This window comes from Sphaerodactylus townsendi, linkage group LG16 (assembly GCF_021028975.2).
Source record: "Sphaerodactylus townsendi isolate TG3544 linkage group LG16, MPM_Stown_v2.3, whole genome shotgun sequence".
Taxonomy (NCBI): Eukaryota; Metazoa; Chordata; class Lepidosauria; order Squamata; family Sphaerodactylidae; genus Sphaerodactylus; species Sphaerodactylus townsendi.
In genome coordinates this window covers 12,751,473-12,778,544 of record NC_059440.1, presented here as the reverse complement: position 1 = coordinate 12,778,544, position 27,072 = coordinate 12,751,473, and the positions used below count along the sequence as shown (strand labels likewise).

The 27,072-nt window shown below is 45.7% G+C and overlaps 1 protein-coding gene across 7 annotated transcripts in view; it reads left to right on the top strand.

The window, feature by feature from the left end:
- AUTS2 (activator of transcription and developmental regulator AUTS2) overlaps window positions 1-27,072 on the top strand; it is an 821,199-nt gene that overhangs the window by 231,444 nt on the left and 562,683 nt on the right. The window contains exon 1 of one of the 7 annotated variants that reach the window (XM_048519001.1): window positions 7,216-7,828. The exons of the other annotated variants lie outside the window; for them this stretch is intronic. Within the exon in view, the coding sequence (XP_048374958.1) occupies window positions 7,781-7,828 (48 nt within the window). The 5' untranslated portion in view covers window positions 7,216-7,780. Of the gene's footprint in view, window positions 1-7,215; window positions 7,829-27,072 lie in introns of those variants that run through there. 7 annotated transcript variants of the gene reach the window in all.

Here is a 27,072-nt window from a genome sequence, read left to right as displayed (position 1 = left end):
ATCATTCTTTGGGAAACACTGTAGATGGTTAAAGGGGATTTAGTAGGGGCAGATGGTTTTCTTATGTCTAATCACAATTTAATTCATGTTCCACCTTTAATTTAGCAACAAGACAGACACAGATGTGGGGTGAGAGTTCTTTGAACAAATTTGTCAACTAGGAAATGGAAAGGAGTATAACAAAATATCAGGATAGTTACTAGCTTTTGTCTTGTTTTCTTTAGCAGTTTTATTGTAACCATGAGGACAAGGACTTGTTTATTGGGAAATTACTTGTTAACTTATTTATTTACTACTTTGCACTCTGTGTTTTCTCTCAGAGGGCACCCAAAGTGGTTTACAACAGTGTTCTTCCTTCCTCCATTTTATCCTCACAACAACCCTATCAAGTAGGTTAGACCGAGAGAGTGAGACTGGCCCAAGATCCCCCAGTGAGTTTCCACGGCAGAGCAGGGATTCAAATCTGGGTCAACTGGATCCTAGTCTGGTACTCTAACCCCTGCACTACACTGGCTGTCATAATGCTGTTAATTTCATCATTCAAAGGCTTTGCATTGGACCCAAACCTTTGAATTCACATTTGCGCAGTTCAAGTCCAGTGCTGTTAAATGCGCCGGCTGGAGTTGTTGTTGGGTTCACTTACTCCTTCCCGTTCCTTGCATGGTTCAACAACTGAGTGCTTCTGCATTTTGCAGCAAACAAATTCGGTTTGTTATTACCTCAGAGACACAACTATGAGTTGTTATTTCCGTTCCAAACTGGAGTTCCCAGCTGTAGTTTAATCCCAGTTTGGAGGGAAGAGAGTGAGACGTCAGTTTTGGGTGTGCAGCAGCAGATGAAACACAAATGACAGCATATGCCCGACTGTTCCGTTTCACCTTGAATTGTCCCTGTGTTTTTTTGTTCCTATCTCTGCTAAAACATTATATTCCTATTTTTGACTTCAGGGGATGCCTTTACAACGTCACTCATGGAAACTAATTACATTTGTCAAATCTTCTAGGCTCTGCTGCCTTCTTAAATGACAAATCTCTATGCAGATGTCTTGCAGGGCCTGTAAGACAGAGCGGTTCCGCAAGGCATATAGTTGAAGCAGCTACAGTTGCCTATTTAGAATTCCCGCCACTCCCCCCTTTCCCTTCCCCCTTCCCTTAGTGGGGTTTAAAGAACCGATTGTCATCTAAGGAGATGGAGCAAGTGTGGTAAGTTTTAATTGCTGTGAGTTCTAATTGAGAAGTTGGAATTGTAAATTTTAAGCTGTTATATGGAAAAATTAATTTGGGAATGTTGGAAATTGTCCCAAGCCTATATGGGGAGGGGTGGTATACAGGCCTTATTATTACTGTTGTTGTTACCATCATAAGAACATAAGAACATAAGAACTAGCCTGCTGGATCAGACCAGAGTCCATTTAGTCCAGCACTCTGCTACTCGCAGTGGCCTTTGGGAGCTCACGTGCAGGAGGTGAAAGCAATGGCCTTCTGCTGCTGCTGCTGCTCCTGAGCACCTGGTCTGCTGAGGCATTTGCAATCTCAGATCAAAGAGGATCATCATCATCGTCATCACCATCATCATCAATAATAATAATTCCACTACATGCGAATGGCAACACATTTCATTTATTTATTTAAAATGTCTCTACTCTGATTTCCCTCACATTGTTTGAGAAGGCTTTCTGCTTTCCCAGTTGGGACAGGGGATCCCCTCCCCCCACTCCAAATTCCATTGCCCATGGCTACTTCAGTGGGAGAAAAAAAATAGTTGTGATGTTAATTGCATTGCTTGTCATTTCTGGCAAAATCCCAGAAGTGATATAGGACAGTTCTAGGAATCACTAGAAATTCTATGGTCTTACCAAACGGTTGCTGCTGATTCTTAGAGCTACCCTACATTACTGGAAGTAATGTAGGAATGCAGCTGATCTCTCTGTGCCACCCCCACCCCCCATGTCCTTTTCCCCAATCCTTCCTCTGGTTGCTAGGCTCAACCTCACAGCTCTATCTTTAAGGGCTTGTGTTCATGCATATGAACACTAAGACTGCTTGCTATTCAAACTGCCATTCAGCTATTGGCACCCCATCTTGCATATCATAAATAATGACCATCCTGGTTTTGTAAATCAATGCAGGGTAGGCTGCTGAAGAGCAAACGAAGGCAGCAAAGAGCAGATGGAGTAAAGCCCTGCCCAGTTGATAGGGAACTTCATATGATGATGGGCACTTAGTCACCTATGCACACCTGTTATCCTCAGAGAAAAGTTGGAGGGTATACTTGGATGTATTGCAAACATGGGAATATTTTAATTATTGAGCCATATGTCTGGAGCGGGAGAGAAGATGGGGAGGGCAGAGCAGAGCTTCTGAGAGCTCCCCCTGGCCACTGATTCTCTCTGGTTCATCCTTTGGAGGAAGGAGGAGGAGGAGGAGTTTGGAGTTATAAACTCCTTCCCTTCTCTCCCCGCAACAAACACTTTGTGAGGTAGGTGGGGCTGAGAGAGTTCTGAAGAACTGTGACTAGCCCAATGGGGTCATCTGGCAGGCTTCATGTGTACAAGCAGGAAAACAAATCCAGTTTACCAGATGCGAATCTAACTCATGGCAGGGACTGAGGGGCAAGACGTGGTTCTCCATATTAGAGTCCTCACGATCTCACGGTGCCTGGAGCAGATCCAAGCCAGTCACCATGTAAAAATCACACCGTTTGCTGAGCTCCATGGACAATCAGTTCTCTCGAATGTTCTTTGTTTCATTTATCCCCAACAGGTGTGATGAGCAGGTATAAGAGCTGAAGGAGCCCTTCCCTCCTGTCTTATTGGTGCCACCTTTTCACCTAATCTGCGGCCAGAGACGACGTTTTGCGGTGTGGGGGGCGTCCTCAAATCCCTACTCCACCCTCCATAATTTCCTGATGGTTATCTGAAAGGAGGAGGAACATCCACCACCCCACTTATATCTTCTCAGTTGGCATGAAATTCGCGCCGAGAACTCCACCGTTCCGGCGCTGCTTCGGTTTCACAGGCTTGATAGATGGTCGCATCCCTGACATTTTTAGTTTGCCTGCCTTTGGTGTGCGCTACGCCAACCACTTGAACAAGCGGCAGTGATTTATCTCACTGAAGCCAGGCTATTGTGTGACAGCCACTTTTCAGAGTAGACAATAGCTGCATTAAGGGGAAAACACACAAACAGATTTTCAGGCAAAATGCTGACATGGGATGCTTTGAAACAAACAACTGTGTTCTTCTGAAAGTCATGAAAACAAATGCCACATTGAGAATTGAGCTGTGATGCTTCCTAGGAGCAGACAGCGTGTCGCTGTAGTACATGTACTGAGAAGGTATGGGGTAAATCCCCTATAGCAGAGTAGCACAATATATTGGAACACAGTAGGAAGTCAGATGCACACAGCAGCTCAGCTTCACAGAAGCGGTCCTACGTTTGATAAGTTGCGGTATAGCTGATATGAACAAATTAGCTTCGCCGAGAGCCAAGCCAGAAGCGGAGTGTCATATAGTCCTCAATGCTCTGCAGCCTTATATCTGGTTTACTGGCCTATCACAGTCCATTGCCAATCAATCCCAGAATGAGGCTGTGTCAGGTGTTACCTGTCAGGTAGCTGTCGGTTAGATTTTGATGATCCCCTGAACACCAATTACATCAGTGCTCTGACATGTACCCCTGCCCCATCATCCCCATTCAGAAAGGGCAACAACTATTTATTTGATCCCCAATCTAATTTTGCCTTTGGGGCAACCTGCTCACAACCTGAGTTCAATCCCAATGTAAGTTGGTTTCAGACAGCCTTTTTCAAAATGATCCTCAGAATTGTTGTTCGTGAGAGTTGACTTGCCTCCCCTGAATGTCTAGAACAGGGGTAGGGAACCTGCGGCTCTCCAGATGTTCAGGAACTACAATTCCCATCAGCCTGTCAGCATGGCCAATTGGCCATGCTGGTAGGGGCTGATGGGAATTGTAGTTCCTGAACATCTGGAGAGCCGCAGGTTCCCTACCCCTGGTCTAGAAGTTAAATCTCAGAGTGGAGTAGAATAGGCCAGCCAGTCTTAGGGGTTTTTGAAGGCCAAACACGGGGAGGCCGAGCGATTGTCTGATGTTCTAGGATTTCCCCCATTTCTATGGTAAAGAACATAGAGACTGGATAAATTTCTAGTGTTGCTGATGCAATGTCCTGATGCCATTCCCCCCATTTTTGCCTGCTTTGATGGTGAGAATGGTGGCAAACTTACGGGGGGGGGGGGGAGGTGGTTGTTGCAGCAGAGAACTAGTAAACTTAGAGCGAGGAGTGCCTAGATCAGGGGTCCCTGACCGATGGCCATCCACATGTTCCCATCAGATCTGCCTGTTGGTCATGCTGGCAGGGTCTGATGGGAATCATAGTCCATGAACATCTAGAGCATAGGTAATAAAACTTCCAGGTTTCCTCAGATGGAATTCCATGGACGCTAATATTCCCAACAGCCCACTGCTAGCATGAAGCCACGGTGAATTTGGCCCTGCTGGCATGGGCTGATGGGAATCATAGTCCATGAACACCTGGAGGTCCTGAGTTTGACACCTATGATCTAGAGGGTTATAGGTTGGAGACCCTTGGTCTCAATCTTGTGTGTTTAGCACACTTGTGTAAAAGCATATGCATTTAGGCTATGGGCCAAATTATGTTACGTTGGCCACATGTCCAACGTTTGGCCATTGATGCTGCTTTAGAGCTATTTAAAAGTTCCTGTGGCCATTGCAGTACTGGAAGATCTTTTTCCCACTGGATCTTTTTAAGGACATGAACAAGGTCAGGATCAGGCCCTCATGACAGTTCTTGAATTTTCATCTAAAATTGCATCAATGGCTTCAGGTTGAACTCATGACCACTGTAACGTGTATTTTGGTTCTGAAGAGCCCAGCTGTTGTGGATGACGGCGATGGCAAACCATCTCTGCGCATCTCCGGTCTGGAGCGCCTTGTGGGTGGGGTCACCATTGTGAGTGAGTTGCAACTCTACAGCACGTTCTTCTTTCAACCATTCAAGGCAGCGACAGTGACAAACCAGTGAGGAAGGGGGAAACAACAGTGACAAGAACGTCTTATTGTGTGAGAAAATGGGGTAATTGAAAAAATCAGACCCACCTGAGCAGCTCATTGAACTTTTGGACAGGCTGCTCAGAACTGCCAAGTTGCATGTGAGCATAACTAAAGAGGAGGAGCCGTGCTGCTGGAGTTGATTAGTGAGACTAGTGCGTTGGGTCATGGGCCTTTGCCAGTGCCCGGTAACATCATCATGAGCCCAGCACTTCACGCATCTAGCATTGTTAAGAGAAGTTTTCGCCCTGTGACGCAGAGTGGTCAGCTGCGGTACTGCAGTTCAAGCTTTGCTCACAACCTGAGTTCAATCCCGACGTAAGTCATTTTAAGGTAGCCAGCTCAAGGCTGACCCCATCCTTCTGAAGTTGGTAAAATGAGTACTCAGCTTGCTGGGGGTAAAGTGTCGGCCACCGGGGAAACCAATGGGAAGCCACCCCGTAATGATAGCCTGCCTGGTAAATGTTGTGATATAACATCACAACAGTTAAACAATGTAACTAGCAAGTAACAGAAACGCAAAGCACTCCCTGGCCAATACACCTTTAAAAAATAATCCTGATAGTATTGTTCCTTATCAATCTTTATATTATTTGTTAAATGGCTATAAGCTCTTACCAACTATTACAAATAATATCATCACAATATCAACATGCCTTATATACACCTTAATACATATATACAAGCAGGTAACTGCACAACTAACTCATAAATCACTGGTGTGGTCCGAGGTTCACCTCTCTTTTCTTTTCTTTTGAACAGGAGCCAACACTCATGAATCTCCCTTCAAACCGGGAGTCCTCTTGATAGCAACTTGTAATCCTCTTTAGAAGTCCTTTAACGTATATCCATTCAGCAAACTTGAAATAATAAGATGCAAAACCAGTAGCTAAAGCTCGAGTCCAGATTCCCAACGCCTATTATAGCTGGAATGCTGTTAGTAGGCACTGCTCCAGTGGGACTTCTGTCTGCTGGTTCATCAAAGAAATATTAGAACGCTCTGTGCATTGTTATAAGTGTTTTTGTCATAACTTCTTCAGTAGTTTCTTAATATTTGTAATGGTCCAACATCACCCCATGGGTCAGCAGTGACCCAATGTTACCTTCACCCCCTCCCAGAGGTGGGATCCAACCAGTTCTCACCACTTCTCTAGAAGTGGTTACTAATTTTTTCTGAGTGCTGAGAAGGGGTTACTAAAGCAACCTCCCTGCCCAATAGGGACTGGAGGTGCGTGTGTGTGGCGGCCCCACTGTTTGAATCTCACCACCATCGGAACCCGTTATTAAAATTTTTGGATCCCACCACTGCCCCCTCCCCAAAATCCAACAATCTGTTTCTTTTGCCGCTTTCAAAAAATTGCAGTCTGTTTGGAATCGATTCTATTTTGATCAAAAGAGAAATTTGGCGAGAGGAGTAGCGGGAAGGGAGGTTCCGCAAATCTCAGAATTCCACACTGTAGAAACTCAAAGGCAGGTTTGGTTTTCCCAGCCCTTTCTGTCCTCCTATTCAGAGCACCACCCCATGGGGTGCAAAGTCAAAAAAACTCTTCCAAAGGCTGATATTACAAAAGGGCGCCTGGAGGTGAAAATTACAAAAAAAAAAAATTGAAGAGAAATTCCTCTTTTAAAAGAGGAAGAAGAAAATAAGAGGAATCAATACCTATATCTAACAAAGAAGTGATTTTTGGAAATGAAATTCCCACTGTCCATAATAACGCTACGTTCCTCAGCCCTGGGAAGCCACCATTAAACAACCCATTTGGAATTAGAGGGCAGAGCACTGAAGGAGAGACTACATCGTAGAAGGAAAGCTGAAATACCCTCCTCCTATTTACCATCACCATGATGTTCAATAAGGGATTATTTACTGTGGGGTTGTGATGCCTTGGGATACTTTCCTAAAGCCCTTTAAGCAGGGGCCGTGTTGCTGTCCCAGCCCAGAAATGAGAACGCTGAAAATGAAAAGAGGGAGAGGGATATATTCCCTTAGGAATATAAATGATTCCGTGGTAGAATCGGGGAAATGAGATGGCTGCTTTCCACCAAAGGAGCTTTATCGTTTCTTTGCTATATTTAGGCCTCTAATCGTTCTTCAGTGGAGGAGGAGGAGGACTTTCACAAGGACCTCCTCTCTTCCCAGTGTTTTGTTTGGGGGGGGAGGGGAGAATGTGAAGGGTTAACTCCATCGCAGTGGACTCTCCAAACGGACCAGGCGAAAGCTGCTCAGCCGATCCCCGTTGTCAGAATAATGTTTAGCCAGGTGTTAATCTGTGTCTGGAGGGGGAAGCGATGGAATTCATTATTCATTCCGCCAAGGGAGGTCACGGTCTTGGGAGCCTGCCAAGTCTGAAGCCAGTCTCTGGGATTTACTGACATGTGCCACTTGTGATGAAGGCAGCTGAAGTCTGTTTGTGGAAGTCTCTTGTCAGTCAGCCAAGCCAGCAGAGGAGCACGGAGCGAGGCATTCGGAGAGCAGCCCCGGCAAGGCAAGATCGTGCCTGGTGGGAAAGAAGGCTGTAGAGGGATAAGCCTGAAAGAGTGTAATATTTTGCTCCTTCTTTTTTGCATTTTGCGTCCGTGCTTCTTTTACCGTTCCCCCTCATCCTCCAGAGCCCCTTCCCCTACAACCACAGCAGAAATCTCCCCGGTGCCTTTTTTTTTGTTGCAATTATCCAACAGCCCGGAGCAAGACAATGATCAAGTCAAGCTGGTTTTACGTCAAGTTCAAGTATGCAGAAAAGGTAAGTTGATCTATTTCCTTCCGAGTGAGATGGGGGGGCTCTGGGCATCTCTCCACCGTAAACCCTTTCCCCAGACTCTTTTTATGTGGCCACAAAGTTTGATGGAGAGATGAGCGGCTTTTGGCAAGGCTCATTGTCGGGATGGAATCTGCACAGGGTCTGGAAAATGCAGTGGAAATAAAACTGCACCGCGGAGAGAGGGAAAGGAAAGGGTCCAGAGTCACAGCCTGCCTTTTTGAAACAGCCCTAGGAAAGAAATGCTCCTTCCCACCCCTCCCTGGATTGCAAGAGAGGGAAAGAGCGCTTCTTTCTGTGCAGGCAGTGGAGAATATAGTTCTTCTCCTTCACATACAAAAGTGGAGAAGAATAAAAAACAAAGCAGCCTCTTTTAATTCTTAGAATAGCAAAAGCATCCTCTGTTAATCATGAGTCTGTTGTAGAGGAAAGAGCTTTTTCCTGGGTCAAATGCTGAGGCTGGAATTGCCAGAATTGATTTTGCCCCTTTGCAGTAGAAAGCCATGGGTTGTCCACGCAGATTCCTGTTTTTATCACAATTGTGCCCTGTTGAGGTGTCCTCTCCCCCACCCCCGTCGTGAAATTGCGTCTTGTGTCCTTTGCAACTTGGCATAATCCCAGGGTCGGAGGGTACGTGATTCAGCGAGCTTATCAAAGCTGTGAAAATCCAGGTCGGGTCAGTAGCTCAATGTGAAATCTCCTGGGAAGATTATGGATTCTGTCTTGAGTTCGATGGATGAAACGTAGGATACAGATTTCTTATCAACGCGATCTGGGACATTAAGGACTCGGATATTGGAGGATGTGGCTATGTGGCCACTGCGTTTTGGAAAGATGGGTAGATAAAAGTTGGGGTAGTATTTGCTCTAGTTCAATATGTTGTAGTTGAGGTTTGCTCTGGCTTACGTCAGGCTATGAACAGTTTACTTTTCTTGACATGCGTTTCATTTGGTGTGGGGGGGGGTGTCTGTGTCTTTTTAACTTCTTTTCTCTGCAATCACTTTGTTTTGCTCGCTTCTTCTTTGCCTGTGACCTGAAGTGCTTGGTGGGGTCTAATGTGGGGTGGTGGGGGTGGGGGTGATAAATGGGGTATTTCTGGGAGTTGCTCAGGATATGTCCATCTTAGGCCATTTGATCATTGTACACAGAGCACTTTGATGAGATGTTCAAGAAGAAGGCCCCTAAAACAACAACATGCCAAGGGAACTCTAGAACATAAGAACATAAGAACGAGCCTGCTGGATCAGACCAGAGTCCATCTAGTCCAGCATTCTGCTACTCGCAGTGGCCCACCAGGTGCCTTTGGGAGCTCACATGCAGGAGGTGAAAGCAATGGCCTGCTGCTGCTGCTGCTCCTGAGCACCTGGTCTGCTAAGGCATTAGCAATCTGAGATCAAGGAGGATCAAGATTGGTAGCCATAAATCGACTTCTCCTCCATAAATCTGTCCAAGCCCTTTTTAAAGCTATCCAGGTTAGTGGCCATCACCACCTCCTGTGGCAGCATATTCCAAACACCAATCACACGTTGCGTGAAGAAGTGTTTCCTTTTATTAGTCCTAATTCTTCCCCCCAGCATTTTCAATGAATGCCCCCTGTTTCTAGTATTGTGAGAAAGAGAGAAAAATTTCTCTCTGTCAACATTTTCTACCCCATGCATAATTTTATAGACTTCAATCATATCCCCCCTCAGACGTCTCCTCTCCAAACTAAAGAGTCCCAAACGCTGCAGCCTCTCCTCATAAGGAAGGTGCTCCAATCCTTCAATCATCCTCGTTGCCCTTCTCTGCACTTTTTCTATCTCTTCGATATCCTTTTTGAGATGTGGCGACCAGAACTGAACACAGTACTCCAAGTGCGGTCGCACCACGGCTTTATATAAGGGCATGACAATCTTTGCAGTTTTATTCTCAATTCCTTTCCTAATTATCCCCAGCATAGAGTTTGCCTTTTTCACCGCTGTTTTGTTGGCTTTGTCAATCAAATTCAATTCTCTATAGCACAGGTGCCAAACTTGCGGCCCTCCAGATGTTCATGAACTACAATTCCCATCAGCCCTTGCCAGTATACCCAATGCTCATGTTGGGAGGGACTGATGGGAATTGTAGTTCATGAACATCTGGAGGGCCACGAGTTTGACACCCCTGCCCTATAGCAATGTCCAGCACTGTGATACTGCGGTTTCAAAGCGAGTGTAAGCAGGTGTCTTAATGTCAGGACCATGCCTGTCAGTATCTTTATGTCTTGCTGTGTGTGACTTGCAATTGTTTTCCTGATTCCCTCTTCCCTTCCTAGCAATCTACTGTTAGCAATCTCCTGGCGCCAGCCCATCCTCAAAGAGGTGTGAAAGGTTCCCAGGTCCTTTGTAGCTTTGTAGTAGAAACTGTAACGGACATTTGGTGTGGGGCGAAATGAGGGGATTAAAAGATGTAAGTCCTGGATCTGAGCTCTGTAGCTCAGATCCTGCTATACATTGTTACTCTTCGCATCACCTAGAACAGGGGTAGGGAACCTGCGGCTCTCCAGATGTTCAGGAACTACAATTCCCATCAGCCTCTGTCAGCATGGCCAATTGGCCATGCTGGTAGGGGCTGATGGGAATTGTAGTTCCTGAACATCTGGAGAGCCGCAGGTTCCCTACCCCTGACCTAGAATAAACTACTTTGGGACTTTCCTACAGTCTCTGTTATTTCCACGTTCGAGAGTCTGACATTTATTACATTTTAATTCTTCTTCAGAGTTTCTCCCATCTTCCATTTCTAGTTTCTCTGTTTCAGGTCATAGGCATTCAGGGAAAGTTGTGTCCACTTCATTTAACAAGATTGTCCTCCTTGATTACAAGCCACGTATTCAACCAAGACATGGAGCTGAACAGTATGGTTGCTTCCATTGCTGCTTATTCTTTCCAGTATGGTTGCTTCCATTGCTGCTTATTCTTTCCATAAGATATTGCTTTGCGGCAGCATCTAAGTATGACTTAAATGCACTACAAAATGGAAACAGGTCTGATTTATTTGCTAGAGGATTTATGACTCGCTTTTCCACTTTAAAAGTTTATGATAGTGTCGTAAAACTATGGAGGGATAACTGTGAATAATGCCGTTCAAACATGCAGTGAAACAGATCTGTAGTCGGCAAATTGGAATCAGTGGACTTACCCTGTATTCCCTCCAACCTGTGAAGCAAGGTGGGCAGGGATCAGAGAAGAGGCCTTTTCTGTAGTGGCCCCTTGATTCTGGAGTGGCCTCAGCTCAGCAGTTCCACTGGCTCTTACTTCCAATAGTTCGTTGGGATTTGCTTGCAGGAAAGGATGCACAAGATTGCAACCCCAATCTGCTTTAGGCACCAGTTTAAAAAAAAACTTTTTATTTGCTTAGGCATTCTGTTGATTGTATCATATTTTGTGAATTGGGTTTTCTCTTGTTCTTGGAGTTTGGATCGTTTTATTGAGTCTGTTCAGTGGCACCAAATTTACAGGACTAATTGCTTGTTGTGTTGTTTTAATATGGCTTTTTGGTGGCATTTGATTCTAATTTCGTCTGATTGAGGATATGTTTATTTCATAACCAACTTCTGGTGACCTCAACAAGGGACTTTCCACACAAATGAGAAGCAGAGCTGGCTAGCCATTGCCACCCTCTGCAGAGTTTTCCTTGGAGGCCTTTAAGTACTGACCCTGGGTTAGCTTCTGAAATTGGGCTATAACATAATACGGTTTTCTCTCCTCATTGGCTTTTAGTGGTTAATATATTTCTCTTTTGTGTGCAGAAGATCCCAGGGTCATTCCCCAGCACTACCAAGTCAAGAACCTCAGGAAGACATTTGTGGGGACAAACCCTTTCCTGAATAGAAGCATAGGCCCTTTCCACACGGGGCCAAAAACAGCGGCCCAGGGACAGAAAAACACCGATCCCTGGGGAGCTGTTCGCACAGGCAGTGCTGCTGCAATGCAGCAGTGCCGTCCTGTGCAGCCCCGAGCGGTGTGAGGGCGCTGCCTTCCACCTCCCTTCCCGGGGGAGGTTTTTTGAAAGCGCCACCTTCCCATCTGCGCGGTGCCAAAGATGCTGCTTTCCCGTCCCCCCTCACTCACCTTGTCCTCCAGTATTGGTCTGGAGGGCTGCTGAGGTTGGAGGTCGGAGGGCAGCATGGGCGGGTCCCTGCAGCCCTCCAGACCAATTCACGAGGTGAGTGGGGGGGATGCAGAAGAGGCGGCTCTGTGCGGGTCTGCACTCTTCTGCGCCGACCCCTCTGCGGGGGCCGCCGCGACGGAAACCCCGCAAGCTAACGCCCGTCAAATCCTCTTCACCAGTATAATTTCTTGCCAGTGGAGAGGTTCCACTTCCGGCATAAGGAAGGAGGGCCAGACCCATTCAGACCCGGCTGGAAGGTCAGGCCATTACAGTGTGCACCCATCTAGTCCAACTTCTTCTAAGATCAGCCTAAAGTATTCCTGACAAGTGTTTGTCTCATCAGCCCACCTGCTCTTGGAAGACTGCCAGAGAGAGAGAGAAGTCCAACTAGGTCCCAGAAAGTAATTTTACTCCAGATGTTAGGACATACTTCATCAGCCCCTGCCAGCATGGCCAATTGCCCGTGCTGGCAGGGGCTGATGGGAATTGTAGTCCATAACATCTGGAGTGCCAAAGGTTCGCCACCACTGCCCTAGGTAGCTAATTCCACTGCTGAACTACTCTTACTGTAATTTCCCCCCCTGTCTAGTCAGTAGCTTTCTGCTCATTATTGCAGATCCTACCTTCTGCTGCCAACAGGAACCACTTCCTGCCCTCCTCTAATTGACAGCCTTGGAGAGCAGTCAGCCCTCCCCCTTGCTGCACCTCCTCTTTTCCAAACTAAACATTCCCAGGTCCCTCAGCCTTTCCTCATGGGGCTTGCTCTCCTGGCCCCTAACTATCCTTGTCACTCTCCTCTGCACCCTCTCTATTCTGTCTGCATCCTTTATGAAGGGAGGCCTCCAGAACTGCACACAATTACCTCCCAGGCCCCATGCCGAAGGACCCTGACAGCTGATAGCTAAGACTCTAGAGAGAGAGAGAGAGTTGCCACCCATCTGAGTAGGTCATACTGAGCTAGAGGGACCAGTGGGTCTGTTTTGAATTGGTTTTCGGAAGAAATGGTTCAACGGATGATTACATAAATCAGCAATGATTCACAAAAGGAATGAATGGGCCTTTAAGGCTTTCTTAAATGCCGAACCCCAATGGGTAACTGGTTCCACAGCTGGTGGGGGAACATAGCATTCCCATATCCAAGTCGAATGCTATAAGGAGTGGACTGGCCATTGAGTCTGCTGGGGGAGTTCCTGTTGGGCCACTGTTCTAGAGGACCTCTAGCAGTCTTAATTGCTGTGAGCCAAGTGACCCGGGCAGGTTATATTTAGGATGTCTCCTAGAAAGGAAGGAGGGGAAATGTTGCTGTTCTCTTTCTCCCTGGAAACTCTTGAGGGGCTGAGGCCGAAGTGAAGTTGTGGTTGTAGCCAGTGGGTGAAAACAAGCAGACCAGCTACTCACCCATCAACCCGCCGGCCAGCTGCCTGCTCGCCTCCCTCACACTCGAGGGCAGGCAACTTAAGAGTAGATGCGGGTGTGTGTGTGTGTGAGAGAGAGAGAATTCAGGCCAGGGCACAGCTTTTCGTGGGGGGTGGTGGTGGTGCCCAGAGCTTGCTGGTCCCGGGTGCCATTTTATAACAGTACTTCCCGGCATCCCTCAACCCTCCCTCTGGTTGGCAGTTTGGCCTACCACCCCTAATGATAGTTTTGGTGATGTAATACTGCTGTCAACTGGAACTTAGTGCCTGAGATGATGGCCAGAAGGTTGGAACAGCAATCTAGAAGTCATGGAAGGGAGCACCTAAATGTTCCACAGGTCTTGAGGGTGAAACTGAGCTAGTTCAGTCAAGAGAAGCTAATCTTATTTCAGGTTCACCTATGGGGAGAAGGAAGATGCCTCTATCTACCTTCCTGTTCTAAGGCCCATGGGAAGGAGAATACCAGTTGGAATTACTTTTAAATTTCATCTCTCTGCTATTTCATCCAAAAATATCTATATCTATTATCCCTAGCATGGTGATTTTTAATTTTCATACCATTCTCTCATTTCCTTGCAATGAATTATTTCCATAGAATCCATCTGTTTTTTCAACAGTCTACAGGCATCAGTAAGTTGGTGTTATGTGCATTTTAAATGAGCCAGTGTGGCATAGTGGCTAAGAGTGGCGGATTCTAATCTGGTGAGCTGGGTTTGATTCCCCACTCCTCTACATGAAGCCTGCTGGGTGACCATGGGCCACTCACAGTTCTCAGACAATGGCAAACCGCCTCTGAATATCTCTTGCCTTGAAATCCTACAGCGTTGCCATAAGTCAGCCGTGACTTGATGGCACAAATAGACACAAACATATGCATGTTGTAGGCTCCAACCACATATCTTTAGAAACTACACATGTGCACGTTTGCCAGCAGCTCTACGTAACCAATGGCAAAAAACAAAGAACTGAAACCATTGATCCAAAAAAGGCATGAATGAAAAATATTACATGACGGGAAAGCATTCACTGATGACTAAATAAAAAGCTTAGGAAAATGAGCAGTTAAAATAGGACCTCCTTGGGAGGCATCTCAGAGGATCTGGGGGATGGAATGGATGGGCAGTGTAATATAGTGGTTACCCTGCTGGACTAGAAATCAGGGGATCTAGATTCAAATTGCCACTCACCATGAAATTCACTGGGTGACCTTGGACAAGTCAGTTTCTCTCTGTCTAACCTACCCCTCAAAGTTGTTGTGAGGATATAATGGGAGACAGGAAGAGCAACATTGGTTGCTCCGGCTTCTTAGGGGGAAGGTGAGATGAAAAATACACCAAATAAATAATGGAATGACAACTTTGAGCTCCCGCACTAAGGGACTCCACCTTCACCCCCAAAATCCATACAGTGACCTATTGTGTGGATACAGGTTTTTGCTTCCTTTTATGTGATGTGTGAAAGCTAAGCCTCGAGTGACCTAATGGTTCAGGGTTGTGCGTCAGCCAGGACCTCTTGGGCATGAAAGTAAGATGTGAGCTTTTGTTTCTGCCCGGAGGGGAACAGGATTGTGAGGAAGAGAAGGAACAGGTACATAACGGAGGAATCAGTCGCTTGTTAGAAAAAGCAGCTTTTGACTTGTAGCCCTCTAGTACGTTTGGAAAGTACAACTGGTAACAGCTAGATGGATGAATAGTCAGGAAACGTCAAATGTCAAAAGGTGGGCCTGGGGGATGTTGTGTGTAAGGTCGTTCTGTGTAATGATCCCCACCCCCCCTCTAGAACAGGCTGCCCATCGTCTTTGAAACCTCAAGTTAAAATGAGTCTAGAACAATTTCAGTCGAGGCATCATGTTAGGAGTTTCCCTCCCTCCCTCTCTCAATCTTGTTTGTTTAGCTGGACTTCATCGGCCTGACAGATGCTGCTGCTGAATTATTTAAGAACTAGATGATTTGTTTGTTTGTTTCTAAAGAAGTGGTAGAAGATATAATAAGGATTAGGGCTGTGCTCCTACAGCAAATCAAAGCTTTTGGAGAGAGGTTGGAAAACCACCAACATATCAAAAGTGTTTGTGAGTTTGGGGGCAGGGAAAATATGGTCAGACTTATTTTGACGTTAAGATACGTTTCGGTTTTTAAGAACTTGCATCCAATTTGGTTCCAGAAACTATTCAAGCTAGCTCAGTAACAAATTGGGTGCAAAGTCTGTGTGCACAGTTTAGTGATTATGTCATGTTCAAGGTGCTGGTTTTAACCTTTAAGACTATAAGCGGCCTCGGGCCTGTATACTTGAGGACCGCATCTCCCCATATTGCCCCACTAGGACCCTGCAATCTTTGGAGGGGTTCCTATTAGAGGTCCCTGGCCCGAAATATGTCTGGTTGGCCTCCACTAGGGCCAGGGCCTTTACAATCCTGGCCCCCCTCTGGTGGAGCAGGCTCCCTAGTGAGACCAAGGCCCTGCGAGACTTGTCGAGCTTTGTTCCACCAGGCATTTGGCCTTGTTCCACCAGGCATTTGGCCTTGTTCCACCAGGCATTTGGCCAGCCGGGTTGAAATATTTTCCATCGTCCCAGCCTCCAGTGGGGGCTCTGGGGGGGCGGACCTTTATCGCCATATATAATGTTGTACATCGCCCTGAGCCTTCCAGGGGAAGGTGACTAATAAACCGATAAATAAATAAACAAATGAATAAATAAATAAATAAGGAAAGAAAGAAAGAAAGAAAGAAAGAAAGAAAGAAAGAGGAAAGAAAGAAAGAAAGAAAGAAAGAAAGAAAGAAAGAAAGAAAGAAAGAAAGAAAGAAAGAAAGAAAGAAAGAAAGAAAGAAAGAAAGAAAGAAAGAAAGAGGAGGTGGACTCTTACCTGGATAAGTGAGGTTGATTCCCCACTGCTCCACATGAGCGGTAGAGTCTTATCTGGTGAACCAAATTTGGTTCCACCCTCCTACATTCCTGCTGAATCCCCTTGGGCCAGTCACAGTTCTCTGAGAACTCTCTCTATCCCACCTAACTCTCATGGCATCTGTTATGGGGAGGGGGAAGGGAAGGAATTGTAAGCCTCTTTATGGTAGAGAAAAGTGGGATATAAATCCAACTCCTCCTCCTCCTCCTCCTCCTCCTCCTCCACCTCTTCTTCTTCTTCTTCTTCTTCTTCTTCTTCTTCTTCTTCTTCTTCTTCTTCTTCTTCTTCTTCTTCTTCTTCTTCTTCTTCTTCTTCTTCTTGCCTTTAATCTATTTGAAAGGCAAGGTATATTATTTCCTCAGCTTTGTGAAAGTCGGATTCTGTATCACACCTGCAAAAGTATACACTAGATCAGGTGCTCCAAGAAAGAATGTGGGTGGCAGAAATGATGCACTGCTGGATCCAAGGCTCAGGTCTACATGGGAAAACCTCCCTGGCAGCAGTTGTGTTTTGCTTGTTAAGTAACACCAAAGTGACTCTAATTTGGCTGTAGAATTACAGCTTCAAGAAAATAGAGAAGAACCAGTGGTAAGATGCTGACGCAGGTGATCCTTGTTATGTGATGTTGACCTTCAATTGGTATTCAATTCAAAGCTCAGAATAGACAGTTTCTATGAGGAAGGAGCCCATAATAGTTTGCTTCTCCTTGGGTTCCTGGACCCAGATCTGCTTTCAAGACCATCCACATGATATCATCGCCCATTCATCGTGTTTCTGTGATTTCCTCCCTTTTTCTTACAATTGCTTAATTTTTAAAAAAAATTGCAAAGAAATAGTGACATGAAAATAATCACGGGCTGGATTTGAGAAAGAGGGATGAGAAATGGGATTTTCAGGTTGAAACCACAGTGGAGTGACTGCTCTCCAGTGCACTGATGGGAGTCTCAGGGGGGTCACCCAGATGCACCCATGTGAAGATGCCACCTGAGAAATTTCACTGTTAGGAAATTAAGAGATGACTTCCTTGATCTCTTGAGAAGTGAATGTTAACACTGCATCACCCCAAGGCCTGATTTTGGCCCAGCCCACCATTATTGTGATATTCAGCTGGAAAAAGAAGCTGAATTGTCATGTTTTGTCTCTCTCTCTCTGCCGCTTCCTGATTGTGTGCAGAAATACAAACATCTGAGTGATGGTATCGCCTCAGGCCAAATGTAAAAAAGTGACCTTCTGTATTGGTCTACTGTAAGCTGCTATTTGCAGTGGTGGAGAATAAACTAGCTTTATCACTCCCATTAGTCCTGTTTTCTTTCTGTTTAGGTTTTTTTTAACCTCTTCCTGGCCCGATGAGATATCTTTTCTGTGATTTTAGCAGATTATATCCAACCAGGATTGCTAGTCAAGTGCTGCAACCAGAGAGAGGTTTAATGGACCTTGAACATTGTAAGAGGCATCACAACAATGCCATGACATCATTTCCAGCATGAACCCAGAAATGATGGCATCGTGTCGGCACTCTAGGATTAACACTCTAGGATTCCTCTGAAACTCTGTGATTTTACCCCCCCTCCCCCCACTACTTTACTGAATGGCAGTGCACATCAAAGCCTATAGGACAGGACATCTCCTGCTTACAGTGTATGTGTGTGAGATAGCTTTATTTCCAACAAATGCTACATTCGGATCTGAATGGAAAAGTATTATTTTAAATGTTCTAGTCTAACTGCTTTGGAGTATGCAACCTTCACTTAATAGTCTGCGTCCTTTTCTGAGAATAAAATAATAAAAAAAACAAAATAAAAAGAAACTTTGAAGATGTGCTTTAGAGTGGAATTAAAAACACACACTCACAGTTAAACTTTGTGGTGATTTTTCCCGCCAGAATCAGTTTCTTTTTAAATAAGTGTTATCAATTTCACTTTCTGCTTGGTGAAATTGACAAAAGTTGTGTGAAGTTGTTTCTCGAAATCTACTCATCCCTGCAGACAGGGTGCTTTGCAGAACAGCATGAAGATGCCTGTGGGGTGTTGTGGTTTGAGAGTTGGATTGGGACCCTGGGAGACTCCAGCTCAAATCACTATTGCCCATAGAACTTGGATGAACTTGGACCTCTCCTTGCCCTTCTCTGAACTTTACCAGCCTCAAAGAAGAGAAGAAGTTGGCTTTTGTGCCCTGCTTTTCTCTCCCTTTAAGGAGACTCAAAGCAGCTTACAGTCACCTTCCCCACCCCACTCCACAACAGACACGTTGTGAAATAAATGGGATTGAGAGAGCTGTGAGAGAACTGTGACTGTCCCAAAATCACCCAGCAGGCTTCATGTGTAGGAGCAGGGAAACAAACCCAGTTCACCAATTAAAAACCAACCACCGTTAACCACTACACTACCACACTGGCTCTCCACAATTATTGAGAAGACAAAATGAAGGAAGCATTTTACCCTGAACTCACTGGAAGAAGGGCAAGATAAAGATGTGCCAATAAATGTGCCCTGAGCTTTCCCTTACATGCTCCATACAATTATGTCTGAGAAGGCTACTCTAAGCAGATTGTTTAAGAGAGGGTAGATGGAATATTACAGTGAAGGTTCCTCATAACGTCATTTTAAAAGGATATCTTTTTGGATTAGCCGGGTGCCTTGGATCCGCAATGAGTCTAAATCTGGCTGTGGCATCTTTTTCTCTTTTTTTTTTGACCTTTCATGCAATTCCTTCTCCTTCCATCTCTCCAGAACGCATCATCTGTCATTTCTGTGTATATATCTTGTGTGGTCCACTGGATTTATGAAAATAAACTGGGGCAGTTGCTGCCAGTTCTTAATCTTCTCTCTATTGCTGTAATTAAATATTGTTCGTTAAAGGAGATTTCAAAGTATTGGGAGCAGACCATTCCGAAAGTATTGGTTCAGGATGCGCTTTGATTAACCACAGTGATTTGTTTACAGTGCTTGCTGGAAAATTTAGAGTATTTAATTTGAACAAGAGCAGGTAATGACTGCATTTTCCTGGGGGTCAGGCCAAGGCGTAATTTGAAACAGATGACTCACCCCCCCCCCTTTTCTTCTGCACACTAATCTATATATGCCGTCTTTTCACTTTCAGCATCTTCAAGTCTGACTTTTTTTTTTTGGGTGAATGGTTCCATATGTTGGGCTCAGTTAGGACTTTTGGAGATCTCTTTCAATATTGGCATAGGGTAGGTTTGGCGCACTGGAAATCTTTTCGCTGCTGAGTGACTTACCTAAAAAAAAGTGAGAAAGATCCTGAACTCGGAAATATATCTGTTTCTACCTGATCGGCAGGGAACGGCAAGCTTGTGTTCACTCGCACATGATGTACACCAAGATGGCATAGTATGCTTATCTGAGCTATCTGTGTATGCTTTAAATGCAGGGGTGCCTTGCACTATTGACAGGGTGCACATGGTGTTGTTCAAAGCACAGAAAGTTATGTAACGCTCGGTGATTTGCCATAATTTGCTGGAGAATCGAGCAGAGATATTGCATGAATGCAAGTGCACAGTTTCAAAGTCTTAGGTTTGTCTTCTTTACAGTATTGAGCGATCGCTCGTAAAGCTGTTCGGAGTCCAAGAAGAAGAATAAGAGTTTGGATTTATACCCCACCTTTCTCTCCTGTAGGGAGGCTCAAGGTGGCTTGCAAGCTCCTTTCCCTTCCTCTCCCCACAACAGGGTCACCTTGTGAGGCAGGTGGGGCTGAGAGAGTTTCGAGGGAACTGTGACTAGCCCAAGATCACCCAACAGGAATTCAGGAGTGCAGAAACACATCTGGTTCACCAGATAAACCTCTGCCACTCAGGTGGAGGCGTGGGGAATCAAACATGGTTCTCCAGATTAGAATCCACCTGCTATTAACCACTATACCACGCTGGCTCTCGAGGAGTTCTAGACAAGATGACTGTCTGCACAAGATGACTGTGATGTCTGCATAAAGCCGGGTGGAAATATGTCAATTTGCTAATTTAGTGGGATGGTGATTCAGGTTGTTCAGATGTCCAACTAAATTATTTATATAGAAATTGAATAAGAGAGGCACCTAAATACACCCTTGTTTTACCCCTGATTTTGTCAGACCTCAGATGCTAAGATGCAGGGGCATACCACCTATGGGGACATGGGCGCACATAGACCTAGGCACTGGCACTAGCTCCAGGCAGTAGACCTGGACACCAGCAGTGGCTCCGGGTGGTAAACCTGGACATCGGCGGCTGCTCTGAGCAGTAGACCTGGGCTCCGGCATGAGGTCCAGGCAGCAGACCTGGACACCAACGGAGAGTCTATGTGGTAGACCTGGACACCAGCGGCTGCTCTGCTCAGTAGACCTGGACTCTGGCGTGAGCTCCCGGCAGTAGACCTGGACACCGGTGCTGGCTCCTGGCTGTAGACCTGGACACCAGCAGGGGCTTCCCCCCCCCCCGGGGGGTGGCAGACCTGGACACCAGCAGTGGTCAGGGGGGGGATCTGGACACCGGCAGCGGCTCTGAGCAGTAGACCTGGACTCTGGCATGAGCTCCAGGCAGTAGACCTGGCCACCGGTGAGGGCTCCATGCGGTAGACCTGGGCTCTGGGCAGTAGACCTGGGCACCTGTGGGGGGGGGGGGAGGTCAGATTTTGTCTCCGGGCTCCATTTTTTCTAGATTCACCTCTGCTAAGCTAGATCGGTACTTGGGAGGGAAATTATCAAGGGTGACTCTGCTGAGGAAGGCAATGGCAAACCAGCTGTGCTCAATCACTTGCCTTGCAAACCTTACCAGATATAAGGTTGGTATAAGTTGGTATTACCAGAGGTATGAGTTGGCTGCGACTTGATGGCACATTACAGACACAAGCAATTTCTGAATATAATGCATAAGGCTGGTTTACTGTTGTAAAGATGAAAAAGTCATTCCTTTTTGGGGAGAAAGTAAATGTAAGGGAAGAGGGAGTTAATTGCTTCCTGGTGTTGTCAGCCAGACATGAAATGAGTACAGGTTCCAGAAAGCTGTAGCTATGCTGAACCATTGAATTCCCCCTGAATCCCAAGATTCTTACGTTTTCCCCTATGATTGGAATAGGTTTCCAATAGCTATGGAGCTGTTTGTGATGGTGTTTTCCTCTGACAATAATCAGGTATAATTTCCACTGATTCAACCAACCAGATGCTCCCTATGCTAGTGTGGTTGACGTGGTCAAGAGCTGTGGATTCTAATCTGGAGAACTTGGTTTGATTCCTCACTCCTCCACATGAGTGGCGGACTCTGATCTGGTGAAGTGGATTTGTTTTCCCACTTGTACACGTGACGCCTGCTGTGTGACTTTGGGCCAATCACAGTTCTCTCAGAACTCTCTCAGCCCCACCTACCTCACAAAGTGTTGGTCGCAGGGAGAGGAAGGGGAGGAGTTTGTGGCTCGTCGCAGGGTGGGGACTCAAACCTGGTTCTCCACAGATTATCTTCCACCACTCTTAACCACCACTCTGTAAGCATTACAGTGAACTTTTCAGAATGCAATTTCCTGTGTGTGGGACTTATTTCACAGCCCTTCTAACTACAGTCACCCATATTGTTCACAGAGTGCTTTGTTTGGAGCATGGGCTTTTCCTCATGGCATGACTCTGAACACTGGGACCATTCTATGGAAATTGGAACAGGTGGAAAATAAGAACTTTGTGCAACAAAGGGCAATGATTTTCTTGCTCTAGCAGCACTCCCTCACCCCTGTATCGTATACCAGGCCCCAGGGGTTGGGGGCACCAGTGGGTAAAAGAGGAAGCGGCAAATGTCCCACCATGAACTCAGCTTTACTTTATGGTTTATAAATTCCAAGCTACGGAATGTTCCAAGTTTGATATAAATGCTCTGGCCTTTGCTGCAGGACTCATCCTGTTGCTGTACAATTTTTTTTATTATCAAAGGCGAATTAGATTTTGTGCCTTACTCTGGCTTCCCTGGGGGGGAAAAAGTTCTCCCTTCTTATCATCCCCATCTTTCACAGCTGTTGTCTATTCTTGTTAACCTTTCTTGGTTTGCCATTTGAAGCAATGTCATATGTCATTAGCTTCTTTTAATGGCTTTTACCTCCAGGCACTCTGTATCTGTAGCAGAGTCCACTCCGGTTGGGGGATATTTTAGAATGTGAAACATGAGGATCCTTTGGGTCATGTCCATGCCTGTAGGTGGTGTCTGGTCTTACGTTACCAGAGTACAGATACAATGGAACTTTCACCAGTGCTTGGATCTCTTGCCCCTTCTGAAGAAAACTATCTCTTCATTTGTGAGTTGGTAAGGGACTTTTGTGTCCGGTTTTCAATACTGCACAGTGTTGCAGCTAGAACACAAAAAGTTGTTTACTAAATAACTAGTGATGCCGACATCCAGACGGGGCTCAGAGTTTTCTTGAAAGGTCAACTGATCTCCAGAATGGAATGACAGGTAAAAAGTAAAGGTTGTCCCCCATGCATGTACTGGGTCATTCCAGACCCATGGGGTGATGTCCCATCACATTATTTACTAGGCTGACAACATTTACAGGGTAGTAAACAGAGGTGGGATCCAACCAGTTCTCACCACTTCTCTAGAAGTGGTTACTAATTTTTTTTCTGAGTGCCGAGAAGGGGTTACTAAAGCAACCTCCCCGCCCGATAGGACTGGAGGTGCGTGTGTGCGGCGGCACCACTGTTTGAATCCCACCACCATCGGAACCTGTTATTAAAATTTTTGGATCCCACCACTGGTAGTAAACCTCCTAAGAGCAGCAGTGGCACAGTGGTTAAGAGCAGGTGCATTCTAATCTGGAGGTACTGGATTCCCTGCTCTGCCACTTGAGCTGTGGAGGCTTATCTGGGGAATTCAGATTAGCCTGTGCACTCCCACACACGCCAGCTGGGTGAACTTGGGCTAGTCACAGCTTTTCGGAGCTCTCTCAGCCCCACCCACCTCACAGGGTGTTTGTTGTGAGGGGGGAAGGGAAAGGAGATTGTAAGCCCCTTTGAGTTTCCTATAGGAGAGAAAGGGGGGATATAAATCCAAACTCCTCCTCCTCCTCCTCCTCTTCTTCTTCTTCCTCTTCTTCTTCTTTTTCTTCTTCTTCTTCTTCCTCTTCTTCTTTAGCTCAAGGTGGATCTCATTCTAAAAAAAAAGTTACACAAAATTATTACAGGCAGAATTTGTTTATGGGTGTGTCTGTTTCTATTGCCTTTTCTAGTCATCTATACTTTACCCCCAACATACTGGATACTCATTTAACTGACCTCAGAAGGATGGAAGGCTGAGTCAACCTTGAGCCGGCTACCTGAAACCTTCTGTTGAGATTGAACTCAGGTCATGAGCAGAGCTTTGACTGCAGCATACCTCTCTTCATGCCACAGATATGACATTTTTGTACTTCATTGGTTGCTTAAGGAAAAGGGGCTCTGCAGTCTTTACAGAAGTTTTAACTTCTAGCCCTAGCTTATCTGGCTAGAATTGATTAGGACATCTGTTCAAAGGATAAAGGATAGAGATGCCTGGCAATCCTGGGAGCAATCGAGGGTGTGGAAAAAGAAGGGGGACATGGCATGATGCTGTGGAAATTTCCCCAATTTCTATGATAAAGACCATAGAAATAAGGGAAATTCCTAGAGCACCACAACATCATTTTTCCTTTCCCCTTGTTTCCTTCCGCTACAAAAGCAGGCAGAGGGGAGGACAGCCAGCAGTGGAATGCCTAGTAGAGGGCATCCTTTGTGTGCCAAAAGTACCAAATTCTTTTAGTCTAGAGCACTTCCAGCTCTGCATCTGCTGCCTCCTAGCTCCACGTGGAACTGAAAGGCCGCAGGAATTTTTCAGGTGTGGGTTTTAATTGATCTGAAAATTTTGGAAAAACCCAAAAAAGCTGATATGGGAATTAGGCTGTGAGGGGGAGGGGGGTTTCAAAAATTTATGGGATTGTTAAACCTGAATCCAAAAAAAGAAAAGAAAAAGAGAAAAGGTACACATACCCAACATTAATCAACTTGTAAGGTTGTATCAGTGGATCTTCTCATACTGGCGGTTTGGTGATGTCTTGCTCTGAATGTTTCATTTCTTTTCATTTCACTTTATATTTATACCTTCCCTATCCCGGAAGGGCTCAGGGCGGCTAACAACATAATAAACAGATACATTATACCAATATAACACTGATAAATTACATGCAACTACAATAGAGCCAGATTACAGATGGTGACTTAACATTTCGAACGAAACAATTTTGGAGAACAATAACAGCCGCATTTGCAGCACATTAATGTATACCACTAAATCCATAATATCCAAGACATTAATCATAAGTCAATACATTAGCAATAATACGTAACCATATTGTTGAAACTGCTTAACTATTTATTTATAAAAGGTCACTGAGTCCTGCTTTTAGGCCTTGGCTAGGAACTCACTGAATTGGGATCTAGTTGCTATTCTCGAAATGAGGGCAATATGAATATGCTTGTAAAAATAGTGTTGGGGAATGTCTAGATATACCTTCCCATGACCACTCGTGCATTAAAATAAAACCCTCTCCTCCCACTTCGATTCTTGTTCTGACAGTTCTGGATGAGCGCCTAATCAAGCCGACCCTTCCGCTTGTACAGTGGGACATATGCTCTTGATGGGCGCTGTATCCCCCCCTTCTTCCGTACAGATGGGGTGGGGGCATTTCAGATGTTGTATGAACAAAGATATGGAAATGTGAGAAGAGGGCAGCATCTGGATGTTTTCAAACTGGAGATTGCAGCCCGTGTGTTTCCCTTGCTGTCAAAAGAGTGCAAATCTGTTGCCTGTCATATCCCATCTCGTCACTTTGAGGGGTTGGCATCTTGCAGGATCTTCGGCTTGTTGTTTCTGAATGCATATGCATTTTTTTTTCCCGAGCTCGGCAGACAGATGGCAAGAGCTCTTTGATATCCCCCCCATGTTTTAAATATCTCGCATGTGTTCTACCTTTATGTAGCGATCACATATCTCTGTTGTGCCTCTTATCCTGTTAGCGGAGCAATCTGCGGGGAAACCGGGGAGGAAGGGCGAATGAAAGGGATTGTAAAGAGACTGCCTCTTGGTTGAGAGAGCCAGTGTGCTTGCTCCACTCAAATTCAGTTTGAGTGATGCAACCTGGTGGAGAGGTTGTCTCGATGGATTATTGATCTATTAAAAACTTTCTTATGCTTGTTAATCTTTAAAAAACCCTCCAGGGTGGATTTCCATGTAAAATAGCAAGGAGATAAAAACAGTAAAACCAATCATATGTGTGTGTAAGTGCCATCAAGTTGCAGCCAACGTATACCAACCCCTGGTGGGATTTTCAAGACAAGACAATTGAGGTGGTTTGCCATTGCCCTCCTCTGCAAAGTCTTTCATAGAATCGTAGAGTTGGAAGAGACCCCAAGGGCCATCAAGTCCAGCCCCCTGCAATGTAGGAATATACAATCAAAGCACTCCTGTCAGATGGCTATCCAGCCTCTCTTTAAAAACCTCCAAAGAAGGAGACTCCACCGCATTCCGAGGTAGTGCATTCCACTGTTGAACAGCCCTTACTGTCAGGAAGTTCCTCCTAATGTTTAAATGGAATCTCTTTTCCTGCACCTTGAACCCATTACTCCTGGCCCTAGTGTCTGGAGCAGCAGAAAACAAGCTTGCTCCCTCACCAACATGACATCCCTTCAAATATCTAAACAGGGCTATCTTGTCACCTCTTAACCTTCTCTTCACCAAACTAAACATACCCAGCTCCCTAACTCTCCTCGAAGGGCATGGATTCCAGACCTTTTACCATTTTTGTTGCCCTCCTCTGGACCCGTTCCAGCTTGTCTTGGAGGTCTCTCCTCCAAGCACCAACCCTGCTTTCATATCCTCCAAACAAATCAGATACCCCCCAAATAAAGTTGAATTGAACTGAATGATGGTACTAGGCTTTTGGGGCTCGATCTAACTGAAGTGAACTGCATTCTCAGAAAAGGTGCAGCGCGATCTGGGAGGCATGAATTCTGACACCCGCATTGCCAGTCATCCTGACTCAGCATAACCTATGTCGCCAGCTTGGTGTTATGGGGATGAAATTATTAATATTACTGTGATTCATTTTGGCCTGCTCTCTTCAGATTTAAGAAGCTCAGCAAGGTCAGTGCCAAACTCCCCGTTCAGACAATAACTCGCTTGATGGGTTCAAGGATTTTATTGAAGACACGAGAGTAACAGCAAAAGACAGTTCTGGCGAAAGGGGCGGCCAAACTGTTGACAATATATTGTAGCAAACCCCCACCCCCGCCTGCAGTGGTGGGATTCAGCCTGTTCGCACCACTTCGGCAGAACCGGTTGTTGAAATGGTGCTTGTAAACAACCAGTTGTTACATTATTTGAATCCTACCACCGGAACCGGTTGTTAAATTACTTGAATCCCTCCACTGCCCACATGTGAACCAGGGCAGCAGAAAGAGTTCAGTCTGAGAGCGCATCGCAGCCGCTGAGCTCCAAGGCCGGAGAAACAGATAAGCGCCTGCAAAAGCTCTCCCCAGCTGTTTCCCCTCCCAGAAAAAGGCATCCTGACAGCAGAGGTGGGATCCAACCAGTTCTCACCACTTCTCTAGAAGTGGTTACTGATTTTTTCTGAGTGCCGAGAAGGGGTTACTAAAGCAACCTCCCTGCCCAATAGGGACTGGAGGTGCGTGTGTGTGGCGGCACCACTGTTTGAATCCCACCACCATCGGAACCTGTTATTAAAATTTTTTGGATCCCACCACTGCCTGACAGTCATCCTGGCCTAATTCTGAAATGGGAGACCACC